Source organism: Sparus aurata, chromosome 6, assembly GCF_900880675.1.
Source record: "Sparus aurata chromosome 6, fSpaAur1.1, whole genome shotgun sequence".
NCBI lineage: Eukaryota > Metazoa > Chordata > Actinopteri > Spariformes > Sparidae > Sparus > Sparus aurata.
Window position 1 is genome coordinate 33,797,120 of NC_044192.1, and position 18,131 is coordinate 33,815,250.

An 18,131-nucleotide genomic window follows, 5' to 3' on the forward strand; every position below is an offset into this window, starting at 1 on the left:
TGAGGGAAAATTGTAAATTACACCCGGCTTTGCTTCCTTGTTGTGCGGCACACTGCACATTTACATTAGTGTTTCAGCTGCTGGTCCATAGATACCTCACAGGTATGAAGTGAAAACCACTTTTCCTTACTCATCAAAAGTTTCACTAATACAAAATCTTTATAGTTTCAAAAATTAATAATACAAAAATGTTTGCATTTCTAGGTGTCCTATTAAAACTTTTATGGATGTGTTTGTGATCATGTTATATGGGAAAAATGCTTTGGGCAGCAGGTGACTTTGACACTGTAGTACCATGCTCTGCCACAGGGACAAATTGCCAACTAGGTTGAGTGCTGACCTCTCTTAGTACATCCATGCATAACACTCACTCCAGAATCTCTGACTTAACAGCAGGCAATCAAGTTGCATTGTGGGTAATAAAGGTGAGGGTGGAACAAGAAAGAAACATGCGTGGAAAGATTTCTCTGTCTCTGTAACATCAATGTTATGGGTGAGGAATGCTACTCTTTTAAGGTTAGTCTCTGCACAACAATGCGTTTGCCTTGCTTTCAGATAAAGGAAACAGTGACGGCTAGATATAAGACACTTTTAGCTCTGTTAGCTCAGTCTCTATTTTTTTCTTATTCACAGTCTCTAAATACAATGCTAGCCAAGTTAAATACTGCATGATGCTTATTAGTTGTTAAATGCAGGTGAAATCAAAATAGACCCCATACATAAACCTTTGTAATTTCCAGTACTAATATCAGGATGAAAACCAAATGCAATTTCTAACACCTTTGTTCTGTGTTGGATACATAAAAAATGGATTGTTATCCATTCGGTCTTGAGAGAAGATATTTGGTACAATTAAACATCAGAAGAAAAATCACCTCAGCTTGTTAGTTTCAACATTTCCATTTTGTTTATTATGTTTTTTTAGCAACCTAGCTAACAACTATCTATGAACTAATACAAGCACATGGATGACTTGCATTGGTGGAATACGGGGTATACAATATGATTCTTGGAGAGTCAGATGGATTTACACATTTTCAACATGTGTCACACCAGCAGTCTGTCCTTATTGTCTGTCGCTTGCATTTACACAAGGGTTTTTTGATACAGTACTCATACTTGTTTGTTCTGCAGGAAACCTTCAACCTGTACTACTATGAGTCTGACAGAGCAGTAGGCTCGGCCATACGGGAGAACCAGTTCATTAAGATTGACACCATCGCTGCTGATGAGAGCTTCACTGGGGTGGACCTTGGAGTCCGCAGGCTTAAGCTCAACACTGAGGTATGAGCAACAACACTAAACAACAGCACAAATACTGACTGATATAACAGGTAAATGTCAGTCCAGGTTCTTTGAAGCAACATCTCACTCTGGGTTGTAGGTATATTCCAATTCTGAGCACGTACACTTCCACAAGAATTCAAAACAAGTTGGAAACCTCCCCAGCCACAGAACCTCTCTTCCAGTCTCATCACTTATGCTGTTCAGTATCATGGGAAATACTTTGATATTGATAACAGCTTCTAATTTGATACTGGAGAATGGAACCACTCTGTTATTGATACCTTACATTGTTACACAGATGACAATATGAAAGACATGGTCTAATTCATTGTACAGAGTCTTTAAATTTGTTTTGTAGTTTTGATTTTACAGTGGCTTTGCCTGTTCCTACAGCAATGCCACAGGGTGAACATTCAGACGATGCTTGATGTATTAGTTTGACCAAGAAACATTTAGTCTAAGTATAAGAATAGTATGTTTTACCTAATGAGTTTTGAATTGGTACACATGCTATATGTTACCTCTAAGTTGATAAGACAACAATAGCACACAGAATGTACTGGTACAGCTGATGTTCAGTAAACTGTGAAGCTTCTTTTTGAAAGATATGGGTGGCATTTCTCTTTCTCGTTTTTCTCTGAAAACCGATCCCAGGAAAGACCAAACACAATGTGTTAGTTCAACTCTCGATGCTTTCTGATTTCCCTACATGCTCAGTAGCTCTCAACTCTAAGCCTGCTGGTTCCCACTGACGCATAAATCTTTAAAAGCAGCTAAAAAGGCTTCATTTTTAAAAATTCCCTAAAACAGCTGGGCAGTGTAGTTTTTAGCAAACATTAATCAAACATGAGGTAATAGCAGAGTTTAGGGGGAATTTTAATACACATTTGATACACTGTTGAGTGGTGATAGACACAATACTTTTTAAGGTATAATAAGGATACATTCATTGATGGTTTTGGAGATACTTGACAGTAAGAAAACGTAGAATATTACCAACCTCATGCTTAAATGTGATTTCGTTAAGGTTTTTTTTAAGTAGGGAGTGTCTTTTACACACACACACACACACACACACACACACATCAAGAAATTTGGGCCAGGTAATGTAAGTTAAGACACCCACACCTCAGGGAGTAAATGCAATGTAATTTTCAGTTGTTAAGCTGGACGTGAAAGAATGTGTACTGTAGATTTACCAGGCTCAACATGCAGTGCAATGTGTGTGCAGACATTTGTTGCTGATATCATGTTGCATTGTTACTTAGAGCTGTTATTTCTGTATTGCACAGAACCCAATCAATCAATCAATCAATCAATCAATCAATCAATCAATCAATCAATCAATCAATCAATCAAAGATTTCAGCTGCAGACACACAAGTAGCCTGTGCCTATCACACAGTAGTTTGGCTTTTCTGATGGAAGCCCCACAGTACATGTTTGAATGCAATGATGTTGATATTTAATAGCTATTTTGTATTCAATTCAATTCAAAAATATTACCATGTAGCATAGTACCGACTCTATCCATTTCAAAATGTATGATTTTTATTTCATAAAAAGGATGAAATTCACTTGCATGTATTTTTTTTTTTTAATCTTCTCTCATTTTAATCCTTTTCCTCAGGGCCCTGCAAATAAATGGCAATCGTCACAGTTAAAATAAAAATGGATGATCTCAGAATGATCTGATCATGTCATGTCTGATTAGATCTTCGCAGTGATTTTACTTTTTTTCTTTCGCCAATATCACCACAACTGTGTCTCTACCGCACATTGACTTATACCACAAGCATGATTTTCCAGAGAAAAAATCACATCAAAATAGCTGAAACCTCATAATCATCTGCCAGTAACTGACATCGTATGTACGTAAGTACGAACACAGAGAAGGAAAGTGCCTGAGGAAACTTCAGTGACATCTGTTAATTCGCAACATGACACAACATATGTTTATGTCCTGGCATCCACATGAAATAGCAACAAAAATATCCTCATAATAGCCAAGAAAGATCTGTAAAACTCATAATTAGCAGTCTAATTAGCACACAGTGTTTACTACTGGGAGCATGGAGAGTCAGTTTGACGGGGAAAAATCTATTAAATCCATCAAATCAGTTTGAAAACAAAGCCACTAATTGAGCTGCAGCAATGATGTTTGTACAGATTGCTTCTTTAAAAGCAGAAACATACTAGATCTGTGATTTCTGTACATCAGAATATACTTCTCTTTCAAATTTAGGATACAAAACTCTTCCTATGAAGAAGATACTAAGATCTAAACACAGGACAGGCCTTCTGTCAGGCTGAACACAAACTGAAGTTTACAGCTTTCCCTACAAATTACAAATGCACAATTAGAATACAGCTATGGTGGTACAGTATCATGTACGTTGTAGGTAGCTGCTTTAAGGCTCAGTCAACATTTAATTTAAAAAAATTCAATTATGTGGCCAATTTAATCTATCACACCAGATCTCTATGGTGAGTGTATTTGCTTAAAATTAACACAACAATGGTATTAATCAGTTATTGGAATTAAAAAGCTCCCAAACATTATATATTTTTTAAAAGTCCAAAAGAAGCAGGGTGAGTCGAGGCAGTCTGGAGGCAGAGTGCCTGATGGCTGAAGAAAAGAGGCAACTGAGGATTGTTGAATCGCGAGAACTCGAGGCCTTCCTCCAAATATCTTTTATGCACATTAGGTCCAAATGTCAAAAATCCAAAATGCAAGAAACAAAAAGGCAGGTTGAATACAGCATCATACATCACCATGTCAAAAGACATAAACCATTATAAGTAGTTGTTAAAAAGTCAATTAGGATCAATTAGACTGGTTCCTAAACCAGCAATAACTTTGCAAGAAAAGCTGTTTTTATTTTTCTTCCCCAATAAACTTCTGAAAAACAAAAATCTTTTGAATCTGCTCCTGGGTGTTAAAAAGATAGTCAGCTGTGATATGATATGTTGATGTTGTTATGTTATGAAAAACGAGCGCATGAAAATGTAAAAACATCAGTGTTTCTGTGTTGGGAGGGAAGCAGTTGATTAATGACTGCTGCCAAAGCAAAACACCAAACACCAGTCCAGAGATTAAATTAAGCCTGTGTTCACACTGTTCGCCCTGTTTTGTTCCGGAAGCACTGTGGGAGCCACTGTTTGAGCTTTTAGTGTGCAAAAAAATCAGAGAACCTTCCAAACTCCATACTGCTGTCTCTTAGCTGCCTGCAGTTGATCTTGTAAAATGGGGACATATGATAAATATGTGAAATATGACATTGCAAGTCCATTTGTAAAAAATATATTTGAGCCAGCATCTCACTGCGTTTTTGCACCATTATCATTCATCTGGGTGCAAGTGCCAATTCCAAGCACCAAATTACACTGCATTGTTTAAACGGCTTAGAGAGGCGCAGCTGTGCCACTACACCCACCTCCCTGCAAATGTAGTCTGTAGTCGAGATACACATGTATGGTATACCAAACAAATGCAACAAACTAAACTGATGAGAATTTGCAGTATGACTGTGTTTCTACAACTGACTTCGTGGCAACACACAAGGGGAGACATGAACACACAGACAAACACACACTCAAATAAATGATACATCATTTTTTATATTTGTTGTCAAAAACAGATCGTTTGTGTCTGACATTTAAATATCACACTCATCACCTCTACTCCAATGCAGATACGAGGTGTGGGCCCCCTGAGCAGACGAGGCTTCTACCTGGCCTTCCAGGACATCGGCGCCTGCATCGCCCTCACTTCTGTGCGCGTGTACTACAAACGCTGCGTGGGTGTGAACCGTAACCTGGCGGTGTTCACCGATGTCGTGACGGGCGCCGACTCATCCTCTCTGGTGGAGGTCAGGGGTCAGTGTGTGGATCACGCAGAGGAAAGGGACACACCCAAGATGTACTGCAGCGCTGAGGGGGAGTGGTTGGTGCCCATCGGGAGGTGTGTGTGCTCGGCCGGATTCGAAGAACACAGAGACTCCTGCGTGGGTAAGTTGCCTCAGGGTGCTTGGTTCGGTTTGTTGAGGCTGGTGTGAACACTGTTGCAGACCAAAGAAGCCCACCAAGACAAGCCACTGCTGATGCGGTTTGTTTGATGTAGGAACGCAAAGACCAATCACAGGACTGGGTGACAGCAGATGTGACTTTAGCTTGAATTGAAAAAACCTTTTAATTCAATAAAAATGTAATCAAGTTATGTGCTGAAGGTTGGCCCTGTCAAGTGATTTCCTAAGTGATATATATATATATATATATATTATATATAGATATATATATATATATATATATATATATATATATATATATATATATATATATATATATATATATATATATATATATATATATATATTGGTAGGCAAGAAACCTTACATTACGTAAATTGCAAGACAGAATGTATTTATTTTAACTGAAAGTGTGATCTTTTCCTTAACCTAACCTAACTAAGTTTTGAAGATAAGATAAGATGTTCCTTTATTTATCCACCTAACACAAAAGTACAGAGGGAAATAAGTAGCAGCACAAGAGAAGTCTAAAAAAATTGAGACAATAATAGGGAGATATTGGAAAGAATAAAATAACAATTTGAATAACAATATAATAAAAACCATTAGAATAAAGACTAACATGCTATATACAGTAACTGTCGCTGTATATACATGACGTGTGCAATATATAATAAATGTCCCTGTGCAAATGTGCAGAATGTGTGTGACTGAGTTATCTAAAATAAATATAATAAATACAAATAATATAGATTATTTTCATAATGTACTCTGTCAAGTGTATGGTTAAATCCTTAATCAGTGCCTAACCCTTACCAAAGACTGACTGTTTGACAAGATTAATAACAGTCATAATATGTGACCTCTTTGTGAGCGAACTTTATTTTGAAAGCCTAACCAGATGTTGCATATAATATTGCTAACTGCTAACTCTGGAGCAAAACTGGCACTAGACAGGCGCTGGGTAGGTAGAGCATCATAGTCAGAGGCGTAAAGCCACTGACCAAGCTACTGTATTTGACAAGTTGGAAGTGAGAACTGCTGCCTCTCCTCACTCCCCTCACCACAGTATTATAGTACAAGTCACATCCTCTCTTCTCTTGTTTTCATTCCATTTCCTGTTACTATTTATGACCGTTAAGATCCAGTTGCAGTCTCGATTTAAGATGGGGGCAGACCTGAAGGAGTGTATAAATTAAATGTATAGCTGAGCATGAATTCTGCTGCAATCCTGTACCGTGATAAAAATGTATTCATTAAAATTGCTAATCTCCACTGAAATGGAGACTTCTGAATTAGTATGAGATGGTGGAAGTAGAATTAAGGGTCCATCCGACTGTTAACTATCCAGAGAGAGCTGGAGGTGAGTGAACTTGTTCAGAGTGAGCTCTGGCTCTGCGCTAAAACCTGAAGTGAATCAGAAAGTCTAAGCTACCTACAGCACATTGCAGGTATCTCTTTAATTTACAGGTACAGTTTTGTTTTTCATGATGTCAAACAGTCCTGATTCCAATTAATAATATCAAACATGTTTGAAATATTTTAATGGGACTGAAAGGCGACAGCTGATTCACACCACACACTGAGGGTCGACTGGTGGCCAAGGGGTTTAGGAGCCCACCATCAACTGCAAGATCCTCAGATAGTGTTATTTCCTGTCATCTCTCTGCTGTCCACTGTCAAGAAAACACATTAAGTGCCCCCAAAACTCTTCAGAAGGACAGAAAGGACACAAAAAGAAACTCCACACACAGAATAATTGTATCTCAACTGTCAGCACCAACTGAACCAGACTGGAACAGACCCAGTCTGACTTGGCCCAATCAGTTGTCGCCCTCATGTCATATTCATAATCAGGTCAACTGCCACAATGTCTCCTCACCTCATTCATTTTTATATTTACCTATTAGAAATATAAATGAAATGAATGCTTGAGGCACAGCTGTGTACTATTACATGCTGTCAGACTGAGAGTTTTCCTTTACACTCCACGTAGTACTGATGGCTTTATTTAACCAGAAAGTCTCTTGAAGTAATCACATTGAGGGTCCTGGCTAAAAAGGCACTTATAGATAGTTAATTTTTGGGGGGGTGTAAAGCAAGGTTATTGTCTCTATATATCATAAAAATATTTGCTTTCATGTATGTATTCAGAAGAGTTTATAGTTTATGCTCCCCCTCTCTTCCACCTCATCTGCATTAAATGTTTTCTACTGGCATTTCTTCGTCATACATATATATAGTTTAGAGTTTAGCAGCCCTCAAAATAACTTAACACTTTTATCATGTAAACTAAAATAATCGAATAATAGATTTATATTTATAACCCCCTCAAAAAAGTTTTAAGTGAGTCTGAATAAAAGCTGTGGAAATTAAAAGTGGAAATTTACCAGGACGGTTGTGTGAACAAGCACATAATGTTCTGTAACTGAGTATCAATCACAGACAATGAGAAATTGAAAACCAGGCCATATTAGCTCTTTCTTGTATCTGTTCAGAGTGCATTATGAAAATGATATATATTATTTGTATTTATTATATTTACTCTAGATAACTCAGTCACAAAAAATAAATGAAAATAAAACTAAATTCACGCAAAAAAGAATCTACATGAAAGGCAAGGCAAGGCAAATTTATTTGTATAGCACAATTCAGACACAAGGCAACTCAAAGTGCAAAATGACCGGACCCGACCAAAGAAAAGTTACCTTCACATTAGGGCTGCAACTAACAATTACTTCCCCTATTGATTTCACAAGAAATCAATCGATATATTTTTATATATATATATAAAGAAAGGTGATAAAAAGTAAATCATGATTCCTCAGAGCCCAAAGTGAGGTTTTTCAAATTGCTTCTTTTGTTTCCCGGTACAAAACATAAAGCCTCATCATTAACTGTCTAATGATGAAGAACAACTTAAGAAGCTGGAACCAGCAAATGTTTGACATTGTTGCGAGAAAAGTTTCTGAAACAACAAATTGATTATCAGATTAGGGCAACAAATTGTCTCTTAATCAACTAATGGTTGCAGTTCTACTTCTGTACACCTCTGAGCTGGTTGATAAAAAGCCAGTGTGAACACTTACCAGCAGCAGTGTTTTTCTTCGGTCCAGACAAAGACAAGAGAATTGCAGCTGTGAATCAAATATTCTTTTATGCTCCATTGCTGAATATGTTTATCTACTGAACCACTCTTTTTCGACTTAGAAAAAAAAAATCCTCAAAAAAAAAGATATAAGCATCCGTTGGCCATTTATTTATCTATGTGAAACTTCTTATTCTGAGCTCAGAGCATCAGCACTGACGTCTCTAGAATGTAAAAAGCATTCGAAGCAACACTTGGATTTAGGAAGGTTCTAACCTTTTCAGTGAATAAAAAACTCTGTTTGAAGCTCTGGCAGTGGATCACGTAATAAAAAAAATAAATGAAGAAGTTCAAGGTCTGGTCAAACGCTTTTTCAGAGGTTTAACACTTTCTCAAGTAGGTAAAAACAGAGAAAAAACGCTGTGTGTCTGAGGCAGCTGAGGCTCATTCAGCCAGTGATGAATAATAAGTGAGACGTTCGAGATGCAAAGATCCTCTTTTTTTCCTCCTTTTCTTTAAAAACCACATTCTGTTTGTTTTTGTCTTTTTTGATGTGTTTTGTAGGGTTTTGATAGGCTGGCTTCATGCGGACACCCGTGCATATTTCAGGTTGCCATGGGTTACAGTAATTAAAACCTATTAATCACAGAGCGATGGATAATTAAACGCTAAAAGCAGTTTGTCAGCTAAACGAGCCGAACGAGACACGCAACACCGGTTCGCTTGCATCCCGTCCTCCTCCCCCTCGTCCTCCCCCTTCCCCCTCTTCCTCCTCCCGCCACTTACACACACTCACAAATCTCTGTTGTGTCTCGCCAAGCCGAGGCCAGCAGCACACTCTCGGTTCGACACAGTGAGGGCTCCTCGTCAGAATGTGTCTGAAAGTGTGGGAAGTGGGATGTTGGCGCATATGTGTGTGTGTGTGTCCAGTTCAGAGGGCTACTTACAGACTTTCTATAATTAGTTGCAGGCAATTAGCAGCAGCACAAACACAAAACAGTGCCCATAAGGAAAGCAGAGAGGAGGGGTGAGGAAGGAAAACAAGTCCTATTTTGTTTATGGAGATGATTTTATCCACTGACTAACACGCTGGTGTAAGATATTTAAAGATGTGATCTTTTTTGAGGGAAATAAAGCTTAATAGCAACTGACAATAACGTTCATTTTCCTCATGATAATCCTCAGCTGGAGGTGATGTCTTTACCACCTATTTTATTTACCATTACATCACAGCAGCCGGCACACAAAGTGGATTTGCAGTGGAGGGGAAATAAAAAAACCCAGCTCTTCAGTATATCCTCCGCTGACGTCTTGTCTCTTCTGGCACCAAACTGGGTCGCCATGCTAATTCACCCTCGCCAAAGCAAAGCCACAGTCACGCACACACGAGACCAGACAAGACACAGAGAGGCGGGGAGGGCACGAGATGGTGAAAGGAAGACGGCTTAAGTGGTGTATGTGTGTGTGCAGAGAGAGAGAGAGAGAGAGAGAGAGATCAGACATGAATGTGCGTGAATATGTGTGTGTATATGAGCGTGCTTAAGTGGTTCTCCCCTGACAAAGGTGCAGAGACTTGGCTTAGAGCACGGCATGGTCTGTGTGTGTGTGTCCGTGTGTGTGTGTGTCTGTGTGGGAGAGAGAGCGCAGGGTTGCGTGACATGCCGTTAAAAGTGTCACAAGAAGGGAAGCAATGAAAGACGGAGGAGAAAAGAGAGGAGGATGGAGGGAGAAAGACTGGTGGAGTGGTTGACTGGACCCCTCGTCCACTTGAGTTTACATCAAAACACTGAGTCTGTGTGTGTGTGTGTGTGTGTGTGTGTAGTTGTGTGGACATGTGTGCAAGTGCTCACTGTATGTGTATGCATGTGTGTGTGTGTGTGTGCCTCCCGGTGCCAGTGAAGAATGGACTAAAGTGCCCCATACAGTGAGAGCGATCGAGGACACACTGATATGAGACACACACACTTAGGATGGTCACATCTACTCAGCTCAGGCAACCCATCCAAGCCTGACACACTCACTCACACACACACACACACACACACACACACACACACGAGAAAGGGGGTGCTGCGTACTCCCACATGTGGGTTAGCTCACTCCTCTGCTCAGTCAATGGACCACAGCCTGTCCTCCTACTCTGAACTGCACCGTGCCTCTGACACATTCGTGTGATTTATGTTAGAGTTTAACATAATTCAGCTACTAGAATAGAAATTCACACACAATACCCAAAACAACCATATTAACCTCTTAACAAGCAGTTTTCCCCTTTTTATTTTCCCGAGAACAATCTTCGAGATCTGACAGTATCACATATATATATTTTGTATCACTTCTTTACTGAAGCTATATGGCACTGACATAGGAGGCCTATCTATTCTATTATAACGAGTGTCAAACCATTTCAAAGGAGCGCACCACTGAGGAGTGTTGGAGCTCTCTTAAGGGCTAAGATGCTTTGTAAAACCTTTTCTGTACCAGATCTTAATTTTAAGGAAACATTTTTAGAAAACGCTCAAATTTTTAAGCCACTAGGAGCAACTTTCTAGCACTAGGACACTTTATGAATACAGTGCGAGATGTTTGTGAAGCCCCCGACAGCTCGGTTACAAATCTTTTTATTATTATTATATTATTATTTTTTGCAACATATTTTCAGCTTTCTGAGCGACCATTTTAATGAGTGTTTGGAAATAAATTCCATTCTTTATTAAAAGTTTTACATTCCAAAACTCAAATCTGTGATGCGTTTTTAAAGGTCTGACAAAATTTGCTGGAATAAAAAGTGGATAAACCATAAACTGATACATGTTAGGTAATGATTATAAAAAATCCTGAGGATTCAAATATTGTTTTTTTTGTTTTTTGTTTTTTTTACTCATGTAAAGAAATGACAATGAATTTAGCTTGAATCTAAACCTTAAATGCTGCTTGTAAATATATGACACCATGTTTTTTTCCAAGGGAACCCCACCACTTAAAGCCAGTGAAAAAGGCAAAGAATAAACACTAGACACACATAACTATTTTTTTTTTTATTAATACAACTGTGTTTATGTAAGACAGTATCGATCGAATTATGAAATGAGTTTTCTAGACTTTGAAATGAAGTTAAAAACTGGTTTAAACAATGTTTGGCGGCACAACATGAGTACGCTTTGGCTGACCAACCTCTTGGTCAGTGGGTCAGTGAGGTTTGAGAAAACATATTGCTTCAAAATGAATATGTATTGGTGATAATAGACAGGAGATGGTGATGCTTTACAACATACAAGAAAAACACATGATATTCATGTGGTTAATTTTCGTAATTTAATTGAATTATGTAAAAAAGAAAAACAGAATTAACACACACACACACGCACATAGTAACCCCTTCATGCACACACTATTATTTTATTATTTTAATAGAAGAAGAAGAAGAAGAAAAACCATGCATGAAAAGGTTGAGCACAGATGTTTTCATCATCAATATCCACAGTAGTGTGGCCTAAGACATATTTACATTTGTACAGAAAACCTAAATTGTATCAGGCACCAATGAAAGCTATTCATGGGGCAGAGCAACAAACTCATTTGCTTTTTGCTGCTTCTCATTTACTTTTTTTTTTTATAAAAGTCGTTTTGCAAGGCTGATTGTAATTGAAGTTGTGTGATTCAACCCACTAAATAAGCCCTTTTCTATTCCATAGCCATCACAATAGCCTATTTAGCTGTTTGTCATAATAGATTTTTATGGCCTTCAGATATGTTTGATCCCTTTGTAAAGATTAAAATCATGACCAGAGCAAATAATTAGATTTAGGAAATTGCGATGTCAGTCAAAGCCAGATGTACAATGGCAAGGTGATTTCTGGGATCTGATAACATTTGGATCTGGAAGGATTATCTTATGCTGCACAGTATTTTGACAATATATATATTTTTTAAAACCAGGAATCTGGTATTTTTGGATGGCACTTGTAGGACTGGGCAGTGTAGCTGAAATCACCATATTTGTAAGAATGTTCTGATATGAGTATATAAGATGACAACCTATGGCCCACTGATGAAAGCTTGCATTTGCTGTAACACCAAAGATGTTCATGGGGTGTCGGTGGCAACTTTTCCGGAAAATGTCACAAGCGGCGCGTAAAGCAGTTAGTGACGCGTTCACCCAGCAGTGATTGGTCAGCCAGACAGAGTAGGTGGTTCGCATGCGACATAACAGTTTCATTCATCCTGGTCTCTGCTAGCATCGGGAGTCATGGCCAAACAAACAACGAAAAGACAGATAACAGCGGACAATACAACTTTTTAAAAAAAGGTGCAGACAACTTAAATGTGGTGTTGTTATGGAGCTGCCCATTGACAACTGACTGCTGTCATGCAGGCAGCACTGGAACCAACAATACACTTGCAATTGTAACTTCTGGAAATCCTTGAGATTGCCACACTACAGACAACAGATAGTGATTTTCTTTAATCAGAATTTTCTTGGAAACATTCATTTAAGACACGTGAAAACAGTCCAGATTCAAACATATCAGGTTATGTCACACTGAAATCAGACTGGAGGGAAGTTCCTGTTGCTCAGTTTTAGCCTTAAATTGACGTGTGTTATCAAACTGTGGCAGGTCATGTAATTCATCACTTCTCCCTCTTAAGCAGACAACAATTATTGGCTCCTGCAGTCAGTGAGGGATTGTGGGATTGTTCAGAGCCTCTTTGACTCTACTTTAAGCAAACTCTGCTCCCTGTCAGTCAGAGAGAGGAGGAGGAGGAGGAGGAGGAGAGGGAGGAGGGAGGAGGCTTTAAAAGTAAACGAAAAGGGTGGGAGAGAGAAAGACAAGTCGCATGAATAAAGGGAGAGGTGAGGAGGTAAAACGGAAGTGAAATAAAAGAATCCGAAATACAAAGACAGAGAGACAGAGATTATGAAACAAAGTAAAATGAGAGAGGTGAGGGGTCGGAAGAGAAAAGGTGTGACACTCTGCCACATAATGTGATCATTATCTGCCAATGTGGCACCGCAGAGAAATATCAGTGGAAGACAGCAGCAGGCGACAGGGAGGATTTAATATTCCTTTGTTATATATTTATTTCATCACACACACACACACACACACACACACACCTACACACACACACACACACACACACACACACACACACACACACACACACACAGAGGAGGGCTTTGTGTCCTTTCTCCAGCCTGTCAACACCTACGTCCTCTTTTCTGTCACTCCTCCCTACTTTTGCTATTTTCCACTTCAAACACATGATGTTCATAAGCAGAGGTGGAGACACACAAACACACCTACACGCACGCGCACACACACACACACACACACACACACACACGTCATTGAGACTCTAGAGACAGAGCTGTGCAGGGTCGTGTCTGACAAGGTGAAGCACCCTCATTGGCCCTGGGTCCAAAAGGTCTCTGCAGGTGAAAACAGCTGACACTCAACTGGTAGAAAGGGGTTAGACCACTGACTTGGCCTTCTAATATACCGTACTGTAAGATTTTATTCAGTATTTTTGTTATTCCATTAGGTTCTTGTAAATTAGCAAAAAAGATAAAATATGGAAAACATCTCAACTGCTGCTGAAATGTTATTTGCTGAATTAGTCGCTTGACAGAAAATGAATAGACATCTATTGCAATAAACAATTTGTTATTTTGCATTTGTTCCTTTTTTGTGTTTTACATGATTGGCAATTGAAAAGTTATGAAATTGGACTGCCAGACAGAGGACGCAATGTGTAGACATCATTTGTATTTTTCAATCACTATATACTAAACAAGTATTTGATTAAAATGTCAAGAAATGTGTGCTCACTCTTGCTAAAATGTGCATGTACGAACATTGTAAACAGGTTAGAATGTCTTCAAATATTTATTGTTTGCATGTAAGATGTAGTGCGTTGCAGTCTAGGTCGTAGCACTTAACAGAGTTGTCAGTTGAGGTTGAAACACTGAATGGATCTGAAGTGTCAGTCTGCGGTGTCCATGGAAGAAATGCAATTTGATTAATAAGATAAGCACTAAAATGAGTTGAAGCAAGTCTAGCAATGGAGTCAACGTTGGTAGGGAAAAATCTGCATGACTAAAACGATACATGAAATCTTCATTTTCATGACATGTTACAAAAACTGAGCCTACCTAGAAACTCTCATTTTACCAGGAGTGCCCAAAACATTTTTCCTTGGAGGGCCAAACAAAAAAGGCAATGGTGGCCCAGGGGTGTTGTTAAGATTCAAAATGGTTCTAGGTAGTTCCCTGAATTGACTGATTTATTGTGCCAACTGACCCTCTGCCAGCCCTGCATTGTAACAATTTTTTAAGGATGCTTCATATTTAGAGAGCATATTTACTTTATTTATTTATAAAGTAGGCTACCTACCCACAGCAGTCGAGAAGTGGCTTCTGCTGGAGAATGGCTGCACCACTTGGACAAACCACACACTGAACTGCACCATACCATAATACTAGAATTGGTGGTAATGGTAACGACAACCGTTAAACTTTCTTCATGATCGTGACTACATTTGGAAAAGATCATTTCCGGCAGGAGAACGTGTTGTTTTTGTCCATCCTGACCAGTCAAATGCTGTGTAATGTGTTAACCAACTAAAATGGCCAAATCAGTATTCGTAGAAATGATAGATTATATTAGTTTCAGTGTACATTTTTTTTAAATACATTTCAAACCATCATGAAAACCCCCTGTACAGACAGCATCATTTATGATTCATGTGAACTCTGTTGCAGAGTTTAAAGCATAGCTAAGCATATAAATCTAATACTCTCATCTACTGAGTATCGTGTAGCTGCTACATATTTCCCTGTACGATTTCCTCCAGGCTGCAAAATTCCTAATGAAGATGCAGTTAAGTGATTTGGGGAACAGATGATTTGGTGAGAACTTCATTATTCCCCGGCTCACGACCACTTGAGTGGAACACGATATTCATAATTGCTGTCAGAATCAACTTGTGGCGGCCTGCTATCGAGAACGTATAAGGAGCTCAAATTGAAACGGTCTCCGGAGAGGGAGAGACCGGGGAATACGGAGTGATCAAATTAGTTCCATCCTCCTGGCGGTTTGTAAACAACTGCTGATCAACAACATTGTTACTGTTTGGAGGCAAATGACACCGAGGTTCCAGAAACACACCCACACTCAATGCCTCGGGGTGGGGAAGCTGCGTGGTGTGAGCGCACACACATTCACACACACGTTACTTAAACTGAGTGACACAAAAACAACATGCATTCAAATCTGAATCTTTTAACACCATTTCGCCAGGGATTTCTTTCAACGTCATTTGAACTCTGAGAAAGGTAATAAGTTTTGCTCTCGGGGGGAAACTACGTTTCAATTTGGGCCTGTTTTTGTAGTTTTGGCCAGTGTTTCTGTTGGTTCTGATAACAACTGGACCCAGCAAGAAACTGCTGAGATCTGGGAAGGCCTCTGCATCGCAAGAGAAAAATCTGGCAGGGAAATAAACACAAACACTCTGAATATCAAGCAGGTTGAATGAGATTGTTTTTTCCTGAGGATCAGACAAAACTGATCTGAAAAAACAAAATAAAGGTAAATCTGAAAAACTGAGCCAAAATGTTTGTTGTGAATTATAGAGCTTTATGGCATTTTGTTAAATACTTACCTTGAGATTGATGTAAATTGAAGTAATGTTTAATTTGATGTACATGGATTCATCAGTCCATGATCTACTTAGAGCTACTTGAACTGTGGTTGTTCTCATTACTGTTGCAACCAGCAACCACCAGGTCCGGTGTTGTGCTATATGACCTCCTCTCCTCTCCTAGGATTTAATATGAGGTGTATCTTCAACCAATGACACGCTTGTCCCAATCCCCACACCGCTGTTTTGCTCTTACTCAACATTAATAAAACATTTGGGTTAAATTTGAATTCAATTGAAATAAATAACAATAATTGCAATAACAATTGATGATTATCAGGGATAATCATTAATTATGATAAATAATGAGATCCAATTTACATTAGATCATCTCTTGAGCACAACCCTTGAAGAAGGCAAATGATTGAAGAAGTTTGTAACTTAATAATTAACTTAATGACTAAAACCAAAATACAACCAAAATTACAATAACAGATAGTAATGGTTGAAGGATTTTGGACTCCTGAAACAGCTGAAAGCGAACATGAGGAAACAGTCCAAAAACAGCAGATGTTTAAAAGTACAAACAGAATGAAACTAAAGAGATTCAGTTAGAAGCTACAAAAGTAGTGAGAGCTGAACACACTGACTTAAAAATGTCTTTCTCTCAGATTTCCTGCACATGAGTTGAGTATCGATGTGAGGGGCAGACAGGGCTTGTTATGGGTTGGCTGCAGTTGTGAGACATCACTGCGTCCTCAGAAGACAGATGACAATTCATTTCCAGTCACCTCTTTTATTGCCATATACATATGCTAGAGCACAACCGATGTAGTGGTTGCTTATATTGTCCTATTGCAGAGATATATGTATAGGTGTATATGTGTTTCTGATATTGGCCAACGTGAAACGTTTGGTTGCAAAGAACATGAAGCAGAAAAAGATATGTGGGGTGATTTTTAATTCTTAAAGTTCTAGTGAAGTTTACTGTTTAAGTGAACTGATGCCATTCTAGGCAATAAAGTTTATTGCTACATATCTTTGTCACAGGGTTTTGACACCACATTGAGGGCTCATTGCAAAATATTGGCATGGCCTCAAACAAGTGCACCTTTAGATATGTCTTGATAAAATCATCAAAAATCATTGTAAAGGTGAATTTTATGTGTGGGAATTTTACTTAGTTTTCTATGAGCAGCAAATACAAACATACCCTATGGAGCTGAAATTAACTTAATCGTTTTCATTCAACACTTCCGTTCCATCTTTTACCATCCACCTAACACAATCCAGTTTTTGTGCAAGCATGATGTTTTTTCAGGTGACTTTTATCTTGTCTCAAAGAAACCATCTTTAGGAAGGTATCAGACAATTATATAAAAAAATACAGCATGGGCGTTGGAGCTGTGCCTGTACCACTTGTTCAATTGATTAGTTTTGCCCCATCAGGCTTTCAGCTTGGTGCTCTTTTCAGTGTGCAGCTTCATCAACAAATCCTTTCTGCTTTCTTATTGGGAAATCCCAAATCAATGAAACGCCACACCATGTTTTCACTGCTACCTTGCATTCAAGCAGATCGAAACAGCTCGTACACACGCTCACATTAACTAATCATCTAACTCAAATCAAAAGCACCATTCACACTGATCTTTCAATGCCGGATATCATGCAGCAATACTCCACATGAAAATGTGAAAGTTACAGATGCGGAAAGGGGGAACGGTTTCGCTGCACCAGAGGCGAGACAGCGTCTGTGTGAATGGAAAAGCCAGAGGCACAGATCAGGAATGTGTCGGTCTGATGGTGTTCACAGTCTGACAGCTACACAGATCCTTCACTAATCAGATGAAAGGGAATGATCCACACTTCAGCCAACAAAGTAACGTTAGAGGACCAAGCAACAGTAATGTGGTAACTGTTAGTGTACGGCTTCTTATTTGAGGAAAAAAAAAAAGCACAGTTATACGTGGGAAAACCTCTGTCATCCTGTCTGCCATCCTGCCTGTCCTAACGACTGTCAGTTACATATCTGTCTGAAAAACACTGTCTGTCCCCGGCAGCAGAGCCAGGCGGCTGAATGGTGGT

At 38.9% G+C, this 18,131-nt stretch overlaps 1 protein-coding gene across 5 annotated transcripts in view; it reads left to right on the plus strand.

Annotated features, from left to right (window-relative positions):
• epha8 (eph receptor A8) overlaps positions 1 to 18,131 on the plus strand; it is a 125,838-nt gene that overhangs the window by 54,954 nt on the left and 52,753 nt on the right. For all 5 annotated transcript variants that reach the window (XM_030420554.1, XM_030420550.1, XM_030420551.1 and 2 more), the window contains exons 5-6: positions 1,135 to 1,284; positions 4,982 to 5,297. In XM_030420554.1, coding sequence (XP_030276414.1) covers positions 1,135 to 1,284; positions 4,982 to 5,297 — 466 coding nt within the window. The remainder of the gene's footprint in view (positions 1 to 1,134; positions 1,285 to 4,981; positions 5,298 to 18,131) is intronic.